General features: G+C 40.8%; 1 protein-coding gene across 13 annotated transcripts in view; it reads left to right on the top strand.

The window, feature by feature from the left end:
• NRCAM (neuronal cell adhesion molecule) overlaps nucleotides 1-16194 on the top strand; it is a 219790-nt gene that overhangs the window by 14313 nt on the left and 189283 nt on the right. For all 13 annotated transcript variants that reach the window (XM_078674305.1, XM_078674316.1, XM_078674310.1 and 10 more), the window contains 3 exons: nucleotides 1119-1224; nucleotides 5223-5419; nucleotides 7998-8120. In XM_078674305.1, the coding sequence (XP_078530431.1) occupies nucleotides 1119-1224; nucleotides 5223-5419; nucleotides 7998-8120 (426 nt within the window). The remainder of the gene's footprint in view (nucleotides 1-1118; nucleotides 1225-5222; nucleotides 5420-7997; nucleotides 8121-16194) is intronic.

Here is a 16194-nt window from a genome sequence, read left to right as displayed (position 1 = left end):
TGGTACCCCCCTGCATTTGCCTGCACAAAGCGGCAGGCACCGCGAGGTGCCTGCCGCTTTGTGCATGCAAATGCACAACATACATTTTTATCATTGCGGCGGGTGCTGCTTCAAGCAGCACCCGCCGCAATGATAAAGATACAGGATGTGACCGCCAGCGTGGCGGTCACATCCTAATTAGCACGGAGGGACCGCCGCTGCCCCTGCGGACAGTCCCTCCTCCTCTATGGTGGCGGACGGACTCCGGTCCGTCCGCCATCATAATCGGCCTCTAAATGTGGGAAGAAATAAATGAAGAATTTTGGAAAAATAATATGGACAAATTGTTATCCACTCAAATTAGCGCACAACACGTTTTTGGAGGTGAATATATGGCCAAGAATCACACTAAAAGGTCCCATTGAATACCTAGGTTTCTTTGAGGCTGCATGTTGTCTTTAGTGGCATTAGTTGACATAATTCTAAGGGGATCTGGGTTACACCGCCTGAAGCTTGCATCACAGACTCAAACTTTTACTTCTTATAGGTCATTTTATGGTTGTGGTGTGAGTCCTTAGACTTACTTTCAGAAGGTTCATGATTGGGGATCACATTCCTGTTTGTGCAAAGTGATCTTTTATCCGATTTTATCTGGTTGAGGGGGTCATATCAACACCACCACATCTCCATAGACATTCATGCCTTCAGCTTGCTTTTGCCATGTTCTTGGTTAAATTGAAGTGTTTTTCCTAATGTTACAATCTTTTTTTCCTTTTTTCTAAAAGTGTTCTGGTGTATTTAAGTGATTGAATAGCTCAGTAAATGTAGTTCTAATGTATGTGTGGCATAAATGTGTACATTACCTTGAAATATCTTGTAAGCCACGACCCTACTTGTTACTATTATAGACGATTTCTTTAATATATTTGTAAATCTTGTTTAAAAAATGTAAATATACTTTTGTCATATTTATTAAAACTACTGGCAAAAAGACCGTCTTGTCATTTTAGAGCTGAGTTGAACCCTTCCTGTGTTTTTTTTACTGAGAAAAGTGTTGACCTCAGGAATGATAAATTGACAATAGCATACGCATGCATTTTAAGACTATATTTGTTTGTTCAATATGTTCCACAATGAAGTGCCGCAGCCTCCGACCATTACGCACCAGTCGCCAAAGTATCATGTCGTGGATCCGAGAGAGAATATCGTGATTCAGTGTGAAGCCAAGGGCAAGCCTCCCCCGAGGTCAGTATTGGTATTGTTTGTGTTCAAGAATGCATGTCCTTGGTCAAAGCCAATGTTAAACTTTAATCAATGGTCCCTAATTCACATCACTGGTATTACTGTAAGCATACACGATTCTCCCCGAAAATCACTTTTTTTTTACCAAAATCATAATAGTGGCTGAAGTGACTTCCTTTAACCTTTGACACACCCGGCATGATGCTACAGGAAGTGACATTCGTAAGAGATCTTAATTTAAAACTTGAGGTTGTTGCAACCTCATCAGTGATCGATAGGAGGCACAGAAACCAACAGTCCGCGATGAGAGGCGATTAATCTCAAACCTGGCTGAAAAACCCTCCACACCAACCAATAATATAGAGCTTGCAAGTATTTCCCGAGCTAGCCCTGAGTGACGCCCATTTCATAACACCAAAACCTGCATGGACTCAACAGAACTGGAACGGAACAGCAGCAGCTATCTCGCCTTGCTTTTTATCCAACTTTCTGTTTTTATTCTTTGCATTTCCCTATTTTATCACGTCTGTACTTTATTTTTGTGTTTCTGATAATACTGATTGCCATAGAGCAAGAAGTCCAAACTAATATTTGTACATCACACACAATATAGTCTGACTGGTATTAGCGGAAATTGCACACCTTCTGAAGTGTAAATGTCTCGTTCGCCAAGGCAGAAAATTACATTCATAATGTTGTTTTGACAATATTTGTGATGACGATTGATCTGATTATCAGGCAGGGTTATTAAGGAATTGTGGGGTTCAATCCGTGTGTATATTTTACCCTGCCATTAAATTAAAAAAATCAGTGGCCAGTTGTGCTGGTTCTCACCTTCCAGTCCAGTCCAGTCACCAGAAGCCCACCGACAGTCCCTTTATTATTATTATTATATTGAGTTCTTGTGCAGTGCCCGGCTACCCAGCGGTGCCCTCCACCTTTAATGTAAGCGTGCAGTTTAGCGGGGTTGTAGCTGATTATATTCTGTGAATCAGGCTGATGCTGGCCACATCCTAAAAGATAATTTAGTGGGTTTATTGATGAATAACCAACCAGCTGATGTTTTCTTCCAAATGTATGGAGCTGTTTAAATATGAAGTAACATAACAGCAATTCAAATAATCACAAAGGTGGCCATTCACATTGAGATATTTAAGATATTTGGGGCCTGAATCACACCTTCCTTGGCATATTGATTTTGTACCACTGGTTCCCTGAGTTAACACCCACTGCTGACATAGTTTTGAATATTGTCAAAACTAATCCAGCCGTCCGTCCTTCTAGGGTCATTAAATTAATGATACCAGGTAATAATAACACCTGTTATTTACCAGTGGGGAAGCCACCGAAGTGCAGTAATAAATGCTATATTGAAAACGTTATTATTTGTATTATTACTAATGTCCTCTGTCATAAATGTACTGCTAGTGTGGGGGTTGTTTCAGGCAGGAACACCCGGCACCAGAAGCTGAATACCCGCAAATACATACTTCTTGCAGGCACTTTTTCACAGTTGATACATCTGGAAACAAATTAGATATTTTCTCTGGTGAAATGTAGTAATAACTGTCTTTTTATGAGTTAGAAAGAGATAAATTATTATTTAGTAATGGCCTAGAGTAAGTGGTCTCTCTACAGCATGGGTACTCGCAAACTTTCTCTCGGGGGCAATATGTACATTGGGTTTGCGGCCGAGGGCTGCACCGGTGGGGTGGGGTCAGAGGGGAAGGGGGCGGGGCTAAAGCAAAAGAAAAATTTGTGACCATGAGGTTGAACACAGGTCCCTGCAGCAGACGCCTTCGTCCATTGAGCCACCAGACCTGACATACATACATACACACACATATATATATATATATATAGATCTTTCTCTCTTTCTCCCTCCCTCTCTCTGTCTCCCTATCCCTCCCTCGCTCTGTCTCCCTCCCTCCCTCCCTCTCTCTCCTCGCTCTCCCTCAGTCTGGCTCCCTCTTTCTGTCTCCCTCTGTCTGTCGCCCTCTGTCTGTCGCCCTCTGTCTCCCTCCCTCTGTCTCCCTCCCTCTCTGTCTCCCTCCCTCTCTGTCTCCCTCCCTCTGTCTCCCTCCCTCTGTCTCCCTCCCTCCTCTGTCACCCTCCTCCCTCTGTAGCCCTCCTCCCTCTGTCTGTCTCCCTCTGTCCCCCTTGTCTCTCTGTCTCCCTCTATCTCCGTCCCCCTCTGACTCCCTCCCTCTGTCTCCCTCTGTCTCCTTCTATCTCCCTCTGCCTCCCTCTGTCTGCCTCCCTCTGTCTGCATCCCTCTCTGTCTCCCACTCTGTCTCTCACTCTCTCTCCCTCCCTCTGTCTCTCTCCCTGTCTCTCTCCCTCTCCCTTCCCCTGTCTCCCTCTCCCTCCCTACCCCCTTTCCCTCCCTTCATATCTGCCTCCCTCTCTGCCTCCCTCTCTCTGTCTCCCTTCCTCTCCCTCCCTCTGTCACCCTCTGCCTCCCTCTGTCTCCCTCCCTCTGTCTCCCTCCCTCTGCTCCCTCCCTCTGTCTCCCCTTGACTGCCTCTCTCTATCTCCCTCTCACTGTCACCTCTGTCTCTCTCCCTCCCTCAGTCTCCCTCCCTCAGTCTCCCTCCCCCAGTCTCCCTCCCTCTCCCTCCCTCTGTCTCCCTCCCTCTGTCTCTCTCCATCTCCCTCTCTCTCTGCCTCCCTCTCCCTCCCTCTCTGCCTTCCTCTCTGCCTCCCTCTCTTTCTCCCTTCCTTTCCCTCCCTCTGTCACCCACTCTCCCCCTCCCACTGTCTCCCTCCCCGACTGCCTCTCTCTGTCTCCCTTCCTTTCCCTCCCTATGTCACCCTCTGTCACCTACTCTCCCTCTCCCTGCCTTCCTCTGTCTCCCTCCCTCTGTTTCCCTCCCCCTGACTTCCTCTCTCTGTATCCCTCTCTCTGTCTTTTCCCTCTCCCTCCCTCCATCTCCATCTGTCTCCCTCCCTCTCTGCCTCCCTCTCTCTGTCTCCCTTCCTCTCCCTCCCTCTGTCTCCCTCCCTCTGTCACCCTCCCTCTGTCACCCTCTGTCAACCTCTGTCTCCCTCCCTACCTCTCCCTCCATCTTCCTCTCCCTCCCTCTGTCACCCTCTGTCATCTCACCCCGTGTGTGTGTGTGTGTGTGTGTCAGCCCTCAGCCCGGGCTGAGACAGCTTCACACAGCCGCACCTGAGTACTTCACAGGTCTTTAAAAGACCATTTACATGTTAATAAAGCTTTGTTGTAATCACCTCTTAGTGCCCCTGCATCTCCACTCTGACTATCCCTGGAATCGGCCGGCCCCCACAGAGCAGAGTATCTCAGAGTCGGGCTGCTGCAAATGTTTGCTAACACTATTTAATTTTTTTTTTTAAAACACAGGTCATATGTCTGCAAGGTCAGCGGGCTGTCAAGGAAGGCTTGCCGGGCGTCTGGCGGCCCGCGGGCCGTACTATGAGTACCCGTGCTCTACAGGAACACATTTTTCCCTATGGACATAATGCAAGGGTTTATTGTACAATTACAACTTTTTCCCATGATTTATTCTTGTGGCTTTTTCACCTGGTACACTTCATGATTTAGAATATTCCCGGAAATCCAAGAAAGTGATAGATTTCCAAGAGAACTCCTAACTTTCTGTATGTATTGCATACAATTCGGCAATCACTCTAAATATCAGAGTAAGCCTACAGGGGTTGGGTTCCAAGGTTTGAAGGCCTTGGGTTAGAACTGAACAGACAAACGGAACATGAGTTATTGTGAACTTCTGGACTCATTTGAATAAACATTTTTACAGACATATTAATAATGATCTTAAGACAAGCATATGCTAGCGCAGTCAGTTGTAGGTAATGAGAGCACCTAATTTTCTGCAGTGCCTCTGTTTGTGTTTAAAATGATTGTGAATCAAACCTAAATATAATTATGCAGGTGGATCAATCCAATTCCAAAGAGTGGACCACGTTTTGCATGTTTGCTTAGTGCTCCTAATTCTACAATTTTTTTCCTTTTTTGGTAGCTTTTCTTGGACACGAAATGGGACACATTTCGATATAGACAAGGACCCTCTCGTAACTATGAAGCCCAACTCTGGAACTATTGTAATTAACATTATGAATGGCAGCAAAGCAGAAGCGTATGAAGGCGAATACCAGTGCATTGCCAGAAATGAACGTGGCACAGCAGTTTCAAACAATATCGTGATTCGTCAATCCAGTAAGTGCTACTCAGAATGTTGCCTCCTATGACGCGTCTTAGGCGTCGATTCAGTTGAAGTGCACTATATTTGGACAAGGTACCTAAAATTCTTCACTCAAGTGAGAAGAAACTCATAGTAGTCACTAGGCTCAAATGCAGAACTGGACTCCTCCAGCCGGTCTTATATATTTTTGAAGCATAACCATTTATAATTGCCTTCAGTGGATTGCTGTAGTTTTCATCTTCCAGATTTATATCAGCAGCAACAATGTGACTGCATTAGAAAGTTTGAAAAAGTAAGGACTCCTGTCAGAGGGGCTAGGCAGGTGTAGTCTTCATTTGGTTCTAGTTCAATTTTGTTTTAATTGCACCATATGAAAAATAGTTATAGAAGGATTTTTTCCCTGAGAGGCATATGCTGTTAGGCGGGAATAATTAAGATGTCCACTTAATTTATGTTATTCCATGAAACTTTCTGTTTAATTATTCTCTTTTTTCTTTCTTTGGTAAAAGACATCTTTTTAATCATCAAAGAGATCTTGTTAGAAGGTAACTATATGTCACCAATGTCCGGGCTGCATGAATGCACCTTTTCCCATCTATTCCATCAAAATGATGACCACAAATATTTTTCCTAATCCAGTTCCGTACTTTGTTTGATTTACCCAAATACCGAATTCATGGGTAGTGTAAAAAAACATTGCAACAATTTATATATTTTGGTAAACATTGACACAGTGATGATACCTGCTATACTGGCTGGTGCCAAATTTGGTTTTGATGACTTTGAATACTATCAACTCTCTTGATCTAACATTCACTAAATGTAGTTCCTGTCAACAGACTCTACTGAGGAAAGTTAGAATGCAAAGGGAATAAATGAAGTATCACTCTTCATAATATAGGTTGTATTATAGTTAACAATAACACGATTATCTGGAGTGATTATCTACTCCTAATAATCACTGTAATGTCTCTCACAAAAGCACACTAAAAATCATTGAACAATATTAAGAGATTCTAGCGGCTTCATGCTGTTGTCCAGGAAATTATTTTTACATGGCTCTCTCTTAGTTGTCACACTGTGAGCACTGATTTTCTACATTACCCAGATATATTTTTCCTGTACCATACCTGTACAGATTGGAGTTGGTGTTTTACGTCAATATTGAGTTTTTAATCTCGACCTTCAACAAAATAGACTGCAAAACGTTGACTACCACTGTACGGCCAAGATACGTATAGATGGTAAGAGTGAATTTACTATTCTTAACGTCACAGGTACTTGCCTTGAAGTTATATGTAGTCTCAAACAAAGTGGATGTGAACTAGAAATAGTAAATCAACACTTACCTATACATTCTTACTATGATGATATATGGTAGTTAATATTCTGGAGTCAATATTGCAGATCGATATTTTGTATCTCAATATACCGACATACAACCCTGGAGCAAGGACATTCTGCTTCATCCTCCATTTCAATTAGCAGTAACTTTAAACATATCTGTGTATAAGCATAAATATATTGTCAATGTAAAGACAAAAATATTATAAGTCCATCATTCAGAAAGCAAAATGAAACTCAGGATTGCTAAATGCACTCACTACTACTATTACGTTGTTGTATTTATTACGAAAGCAGGGTAATGCATATCCTCTAAATAAGCATTTAAGAATACAGTTTGGTGGAAGTATTACCAGTAAGAAACTTGTTTATACGATTATTAAATATAAATTTACAATTACACTATATTAAATTGTAATTGGACATTTTAAAACCATCATCCAGTTTTAGAAAGTTGATCCAGGGAGATAAACTCTTTTAGATGATAGCTGACTCGAGAAGCACTAAGCAAATGTTAGGGACACAAGCAACTGCACTGTTTTAGAGATAATAAAAGAAACCTACGAGATGACAACAAGTAGCAGTAAGCAAAAAGTATATACAGAGACGATGAGTTAGAAATACTAAATTACAAATTAAGGTGAATAAGGTAGGTTGTAGGAGTGGTACGAAAAGAGCTGTACAGACAAAACAGTCATGGTTAAACAGTTCCACTCCTCACATGTCATACAAAGAGATTTTCTGTACATTTTGGGTTATAGAACAGTAAAACAGACTTCATAGCTACTCTGTAAATGTGGAAAATACCCGACCTACAACAGTGAACAAACCCGGGATCAGAACAAACATTTTTTTTTTTTAAAACTCTTTATTCGTGACTGAAGCAGTTATTTCACATTACATTCAATCATTACACATTGTATCAGTCTTTTCCTTTTTCTTTAAACTTTAACTTATGGTAGCATTTCTTTCAAATTAACTTTCATCACGTCGGACAGTTCTCCGGATATCTCTCAAGTACAGCGTTCAACTGTCATATATGGAACTTATATAATCTGCTAAACCCAAACTACCCTTCCCTCCCCTCCCTCCCTTCCCCCGATCAGAACAAACATTATCTCTCTCACCACAAGCAAAATAATGATCCTGGGTTGGTAAATAACGGTTGAACATCTCTGATTGTTAATTCATAATAATGAGTTACTAACTAACTATTTAACTATTCATTTTGCTCAATATCTAAAATAGGATCTCCTTTGTGGACTAAAGAGAAACTAGAGCCAATAATAATACAAGATGGTGCATCACTTATCTTACCGTGCCGACCACCAGTTGGATTACCACCTCCAATCATATTCTGGATGGATAATTGTGAGTATTCATTTGTAAGGTCTTCTGAATTATTTGACTTTTAAAAGATTATGTTAAGTTCTTGTATGCACTCCAATGTAAGACTGACAATCATGATCCTGCTTTGACTTAGCTACATACTTACCGATTAAAATCCCATCAAAAATAGTTAACGTTGTTATGTAAGTCAAGAAGTAATTAATGCCCAATACATAAAAGGGATTTAGATGGTTTTCCTGGACATTTTACCACTGCACAGCACCATAGCGTGTTGTATTAAACTAGTAATCATTAAGACTGTTACACAAGTCTCACTGTAATAAGGTAATGCTGGACAGTGGAGTTTCTTGCACCACCTCACAATATGGCAGTCTCAGTGGCTACTCTGTGAGGGCATCTAGGGTCCTCTGCCTTTGAGGGAGCTAGAGTAACTGACTTCACCCATCCATGTTGGAAGCTTGAAGAACCTTGTAAAGGGGTTACATAAGGGATCCCTGCCTATGCATCTTAGAATTCCTGGTATGAGGGAAGAGAGTAGTCCAGAACCACATCCCACATTCATGGTCTGAGGTTCTATCTTTCCAATTTCACAAAAAATCCCGGAAATTTTAGTGTATGTGTCCCATACACATTACTTAATAGAAATTTGTGCCGGTCTGATGGGTATGCACTGAAGTTTGTGGGAACATGACCTAATAAAAATGTGCTCATTCCAAAATGTGCATGTTGGACACTTCAACAGTTGACTTACCTATGCCTTAGAGCCCAATTTAGCGGGCTCAATCGGCCATTAAAGGCCAGCTTTAAACAAGGGAGCAGGCCTTTAATGGCCAGTAGAGCCTGCTACAGATGGCTCTGAGACTATTAGAACTATCTGAGACTATTAGAACATTCTGCCCCTAGAGGGCAGAATGTTCTAATTTGTAGAAACAAAGGTGTTTTGGAGCCCGAGGAGGTTTAAATCCCCTCTGGCTCCAAGAGGCCTTTGTTCACACCAACAGCTGTGAACAAACACTGGAAGGTTGGAGCACCTGGCTTCTACGATCGATTAGAAGCCCAGAGCGCTCCATTGTCTTCAATGGAGTGCGCAACATTCCAATGTTCTAAATAGTATTAAGGCACTTTTGCCTCACCTGCATCACTTCATTCATACTGAATAGTCCTTCTAGATAATGAGATGTTGCTCGAGCCTCATGGAGACATGTTTCCATTCTCACAAAAGGCTTAGTACTATAAAAATATAGAGACCACATAGATTAAATCTTAAATAAATTACAGGAAGATAGTTTGTGTGTCAGATTCAAAAGGTTTTGCATGCTAAGTCTGTTGGCCTGCTAAACCCTGGTTGGCAGGAACGCACAGTTAATGGGCCTCAAGTAGTGGAAGATGGAGTGAAGGCTGATTTATTACCCAACTGCCAAATGGAGGAATAATTTGATATGTGCCAGGCATGAACCACTCTATAAGCATCCCCATTCATAAAAATAGAAGCACCTGATGAAATGTAAAGAATATTAAAATGACGTGGTTTAAGTTCTATGCAATTGAAGGTCTTTTGAGTTAAGGAGCCAATTTTAAGTAAGCAGCCTATCCACAGGTCGGGAGAGGGCCTGACTTCCACCCTCTGGTGGAGAATCCCTAGCCTATTTTGAAATTCCCATCTTCTTGTAATGAAAGTGCATCTGCCGGTGCTGTGGATGCACTTTCATTATTGTTGCATGATGAGTGTTAAAGTAGCTCATTGGGCATTCTCTGCTACTTTGCAGCACAAACCTCAAATACCGTTCTGCTGCTGCAAGTCAAAAAGCCAAATGTCACCAATGCGTGGGCGGTTTGTCCCCTTCATGTAAGAGGCATTTAAAAACGTTCCTTTGTTCGACTGCTAATACTCGCATGGCGGCCCTAGTGCAGAAGAAACAGTGATGTATGCCTTGCCCTTAATAGGGCAGAGGAACTGCCATTCTGACCCAGAATTCCAGCGGTCGATGAACTTTCAGCTCAAGGGTTTACATCCAGCAGCACTGTCAGTTCTCAGGAACAGTACTTTTCAAAGCCCACCTTTAAGCAGCACTGACTCTGCAGTGTGAAGTACTCCAGAGTTTGTGTGGCTAAATGATGGGAAGGATGTAGGGAGGGTACTAGAGGAGGGAGATCTAGAACACAAGGTGAAGAAGGATTTTCAGTGATAGGCTCTTCAATGGGACCTGCATCCAAAACTTTAATACAAAGTAGTATAATTTGTTACCTGAAAGGAAAAACCTTTATCTTAGAGTTTTAACAGTGTGCATTCTCTCTACTGTACAAGATTCTCCTACTGTTATTTCACAGTGAAACCTCTGAAAAAATGTAAAGTGATAGGGATACCCTTCTAGACTACTGTTGTCGCTTTGATCATATTATTAACGTGGCGTCACTCATTATAAAATAACCCACACTTACTGTCTACTCTAGGTGAGATTACATCAGTGATTTCAAGTTTCTTTCAAGATAACATTTTCCTGAATTTTAGATCTTTTCTTCAAATACTGTTGCCTTTTTTGTTGTTGTAGAATTCAAAATTACCAAGATTATTCCTCACAACTTTTGAAAATATACCAGCACATAAAGTTGCTGCTCAGTTCCACTCAGCGGTATTCAAAAGAATGTGATTCTTTTTACAAATATCCTTGCAATGATAACAATATTCAGACATTTATCTAAGAAATCTTTAGCTGCGCCACTGACACCTTACTAAAAGTTATTTGTAGCTTAGTAGTTTAATACCTTTAGAGACACCCATTCAGCAATCCTCTTAAAGTGCCACCCTAGAAGTCTTCAAAAGGCAATCTTACCACATTCTGGAATCTTCTTTAACTGTGCTCAAAACGTCTCTCTTCTAATACAGGCTACAGCTCCCCTTCAGCAATCTTAGTAACAAACACTTGCACCATGTGTGCAGTCCCATTAAATAGTCTGGGATCTACAACGGCCCCCAAGATTTACTCTTATTAATTAAATTTCACGGTTCTATGTGATCTCATAAGATTTAGACCAATACTATTCTTAAACTTGATTCAGCTTGTAAAAAAACTAGATATTCAACCACTTTCATGCTATATTGCATGCTTTCTGAATACTGACATTCCTTTACTCACTAAGAGGCCACAGTTCCTGGCTTGCATAAGGCAGGCTTATCTAATCTGCCTTCGGTTGACATGTTCCCTAGCGAAAGCGCAAGAATCTTGACACATAGGCTCAGATTTTACTGACAGAAACCCAGTGATGTCTCCACCTCCAAATGGGATTGGATAACTATGAGTTCGGCTGGGTGTGAATATTACCATTTTATAGCAGTTTGAAACTCAAAACTACCCTAGCTGGTCCACTATCTTAGCTATAAACTTACCTTTTCTGCTTAGTGTACGGTCTGAATTCTTTTGCAGCATCTATTGTGTGAAACCATCTTGATTTAGCTAATTCACATTAAGATAACTTCGGTTAACAATTTCAGGACAACCATTATGAAAGCTAAATAAAATTTTTAAAAAACATCTTGCAGGGTGGTGAAAGGCATCACTTCCAAACACATTCACATTTTCTTAGGATTGCACAGTAAAATATCCAGAGGGAACAACCAACACAGGCACTTGGTTCAAATGGATATGTCCCATCAAGCACCCTTAGGTTCACTTCCTAGGATGGTGCGTTTCCAACAGATGTGCATCAAAGTGAATGACCTCCTGAGGCACAAAACCAAGGACATCTGCAAATGATCGCAAACACAATTGAAAACAAACACTCTCCCATCACAACCCTCCCTAACTCAGACCCATATGCATTCCAAATGTCTGTTTACCAGTACCAAGCACCAATAAGCCATTTCAGCTGACCTGGCTTCCTTCTAAAGGAATGAATGAATGTAAACAAAAGTGCTCTGCTCCCCTGAAATGGAATGTCCTGGTGCTAAGGATTGGATGTCTGAGTATACATTATCAGCAATTATTTTCTGCTGATAGTGATGGCATTTGGCACAAGAAACCGTTGCATATACCCATAAAAAAATTAAAAACAGTATGCAATATTTTAAGTGTGCATTATAGACACATTTTGTCATACTTGTAATGCTAGAAACAGTTCAGATGCAGACAAGTAGCAATCAATTATGTCAGTCACCTTTGTCATCAAAAATATACCTTTAGACTGGGGTCTCCAATATAGGTTAGGATGTCTGGATCCATGCTCGTTTTTTAGTATAACCAAAAAGTCTCATTACAAGCGGCTCGGTTTTATTTCTCATAACTACAGCGCATGATAGAAGCTCACACTGAAATGTATGGGATATATTGTATGTGACAATTATATCCTATTACGACTTTTGCCCCCAAATTGGGGCAAAACATGCAGATTTAGTGACTTGCAGCACTAAAATGTGTGTGCCCCGGTACTTTTCCCATGCTAAATATTGATAAGATTTATCGGCCGAAACGTATCCCTGGGATGTTGTTTTCTTCAGCCCCTAGAATCCACCAGTGTGATAAAAACACAAAATTGATACTTACAGTAACAGGGATTGCTACACTTCAGAAGTAATCAGAGTACTCGTGATGAGGCCCTAATAGTTTTCTTTTTGTATTCATAGTATGAAATTTTTTCGACCATGGATATCCTAAATATTTCCATGGGTTTGCCCCCTCGGACCTGCATTAACATCTATGTTTTTTAACTATAGCATATAATTGTATGATTTAATTTTTAAATTAGTTAGATAAATCTCTGACCAACATTACATTTTAGGTGCAATGTATGTATGTATGTATTTTTATTTTTGAATGTAAAGATACAAGTGTATTTGTATTATCCATAATTCCATATATTCTATACCATGTGTACAGTCCTCCGAAATTTGATCCTATACGCTCCTTGGTCAGACATCGAAGATTGGTGTTGCCTTCTTCACTCAGAATCCTTGTTACGTTTGCTCTTCTTCAAGGCTTTGTAATTAATTTGGTACAAATTCAACCATGGATCCCTGCCAGTATACTCCCTCTCTGCCAGTGGAATGGCAGACTTTCCACTACCAGCATTGTGCAAATGCACTATATCGCTCCTACTTATATGTCCCAATATCTCAAAACTCTTTATGACCACTTGCTAGTGACAGTAGTGTTTTTGCAAAAACCCTAATAAAATTAATACATCTCTATATGCATTATGAACAACTACCATAGGCTTATAGAAACCCACACCACCGTGCTTACTGAATGGCTGTAGTTGCTCAGGAAGCATTAGGGTTATACACCTTCACCATTGATACATTTCATGGTGTGAAAAAAGCTTTGGGATAGTCTCAGGCAAGTTGGTACATTTAATGGTGTGAAAAAAGCTTTGGGATGGTCTCAGGCAAGTTGGTACATTTCATGGTGTGAAAAAAGCTTTGGGATGGTCTCAGGCAAGTTGGTACATTTCATGGTGTGAAAAAAGCTTTGGGATGGTCTCAGGCAAGTTGGATGCCCAGTTTTTGAGATCACATCTGTAGAATATGTAGCTTTCAAACGGGGGATCATTGCTGCAGGAATGGTACCTAACATTGGGAAGGATAGGTTTTGGTAGGTAGCTTGAAGTATTTGGGGTATGTACTGTATATGATCTCTATGTGGGGCATAATTAGGTCCGTTCAGAGGTACAGTGAAACAAACAAAATGAAAGAAAAGTTGATGTGACAGGTAAAATATAGGGCTAAGTTTCTACAGTTTGTATCACAAATGATGATCTCTTTACTATTATTCGACAATGAAGACAATCTGGTTCTCCTCTTGATCTTGGCCTGGCCACAGTCTTTGCTGAATTGGAGAGTTATGTAGACTTTTTAACCAGTCACTAACATTAAAGTGTTTTTCCTGTTGTGTGGAAAATGGCTAAGGCGAAGCCACTCTTAAACACCTGGAGCAGATCATCAATATATCTTCTCCCTTATTGGTCAAAATTGATGGAACAATTTGTGTTCAACCAATTGCAACAATGGCAATCATATGCTCTTCTAGAACCTAATCAAGCCAGTTTTCAACTAGCCAGGAGTATTGAGGTATAGGTGTATTGGTGGTTAATGATATCCTTCAACCTGCGGACAATGGGGAGGCAGCACCCCTTGTATCGGGCCTGTCAACTGCATTCACCACTATAATCCATCCAGCTTTAATTACAAGCTTGAAGAAATAGGAATTTCACACTCTCTGACTGGTACAAAATTGTAGTAACTCCACCCTGTGAGTACAAGCCTAGAGGTCTCAATTGTAGTGTCCCCTCAGGGTTCTATTGTTATGATATGCATCCTTTGACCCAACTGTTATCTAAGACTGGGTACATTTTTATATGTATATAGATGACACCTAACTGATCTTTGTCTTTGAATACAGCCCGACTTCCATTCTGGCCTGCCCCCGCTGGTGGATAGCACAGATTGTTTTTAGATTGAATTCTTCTAATACTGAACCTGTCATTGTGTCTTAAGGAGCAGTGACTTTTAGTGCGCTCATTTTGCCACTCATAATGGATTCTCCTCTATTTATCTCATATATTGTAGTTAAGTTTGGGATCTTTCTAGGTTCTAACCAATCACTTAATCCTCATATAAAGAAAATTGCTTCTCTCAATTAAAAACATTTGTAATAGACGGTTGTCACAAATCAACAGTGATAAACACTCTTATTCAGTCTCAAATTAATTACTGGAATGGTACTTGCTTTGCTGTTTGCACAAAATCACTACATCCTCAACGTCTAGTTTAAATTGCAGCCTCACGGCTAGTATGTAATGTATCTAGGTGCCAATATATTACTCCAGTTTTGAAACAATTGCATTGGCTCCCCGTACACCAAAGAGTCATTTAAAGCCATAAAGGCTTTATTTCACTCTTTGCACCAAGAGTTCCCTTATTTCATGGCTTCCAAATTCACCTGCATAATGCCTACCCTAACTTAAGATTTAATGATTTACTTCCTTCAATTATGCTTAGAACTACAACAGTTTCATTCATTGACACTTCCTTTTCAGTAACTGAAGCACGCTTGCAGTATGCTCCACCTATGCCCCTATGTGCTAAACCTTCTCAGTTTATCCAGCAGCTAAAGTTGTTTTTTTTCCCCAAGTAACTTTATGTGTTTTGGTAAATATTCATTTAAGGAGCTTCTGGCCTGAGACTTTGGATGACATGATGATCTTCAAGTACAAATCTTAGCCATTATTGTCTGCCAGAGATATGGGCGACCACTTCTGGTAGCCATGATGATGCCTGCTTGTTTAGTGTCTAAGCAGATAGTGCCTTCCAGAAGAAGCCTTAAGAGGAAAAACCCTGAAGGGAAAACACCTCTGGAGACGATGATAAAGCTACAGATGATGAAGACTTGAGATATCGAGCCCAGATGACAGGAACTAGACCCAGAAGTTCCACCAGGAACACAGACGAGAGGGAAGACACCAACAGGGAAGAAGAACCAGTCAGGAACAAGGAACTAGCAGAAGAGCAGGCACCATCAGGAGTGAAGAATCACACTAGCAGGAGCAAAGAATCAACTGGAGCGAGGAAAAACACCAGCAAGGGTGAAGAATCAACAGGAGCACAGAAATACACCAGCAGGAGCGATAAGGGTTGCAAGGCACAGGAAAAGAAGAAACCCATCCCTATATATTTCCTGAACAGGAAGTTGCATTAGCAAACCACTGCCTCAATCTTGAATTGGGAACTGACCTAATGGAATCCAGAAATGGTTTCCATGATGCTTTGGGAAGCAGTAGTAATATTATTCTATCTATTTTAGTATCACAGCACTAGCATTCCACTTGAAAATGTACATCTGTGTTGTATGCATACATTGTGAAATTATGTAGTGCTAATCAAATAATTTAGCCTTTTAACAAAACTCCAACGCAGTTATCCAATAACCATCTGTTTAAGTATGCATTGTAAACAATCAGCTTCAAAACTTTAAGGGCACTGCAATTCCTGCGACCTTAGAATTCTAAATATGTATGAATTCTTAATTATCCAGAATAAATGGTATGTCCTCCTTGTGGAACTGTATTTCGGAAGAGCTTTCACTTGTTAATAAAAAACTCTGTT

Source organism: Lissotriton helveticus, chromosome 1_1 (assembly GCF_964261635.1).
Source record: "Lissotriton helveticus chromosome 1_1, aLisHel1.1, whole genome shotgun sequence".
Taxonomy (NCBI): domain Eukaryota; kingdom Metazoa; phylum Chordata; class Amphibia; order Caudata; family Salamandridae; genus Lissotriton; species Lissotriton helveticus.
The sequence above is the reverse complement of the archived record's forward strand: the minus strand, read 5'-3'. Positions and strand labels throughout refer to the sequence as shown.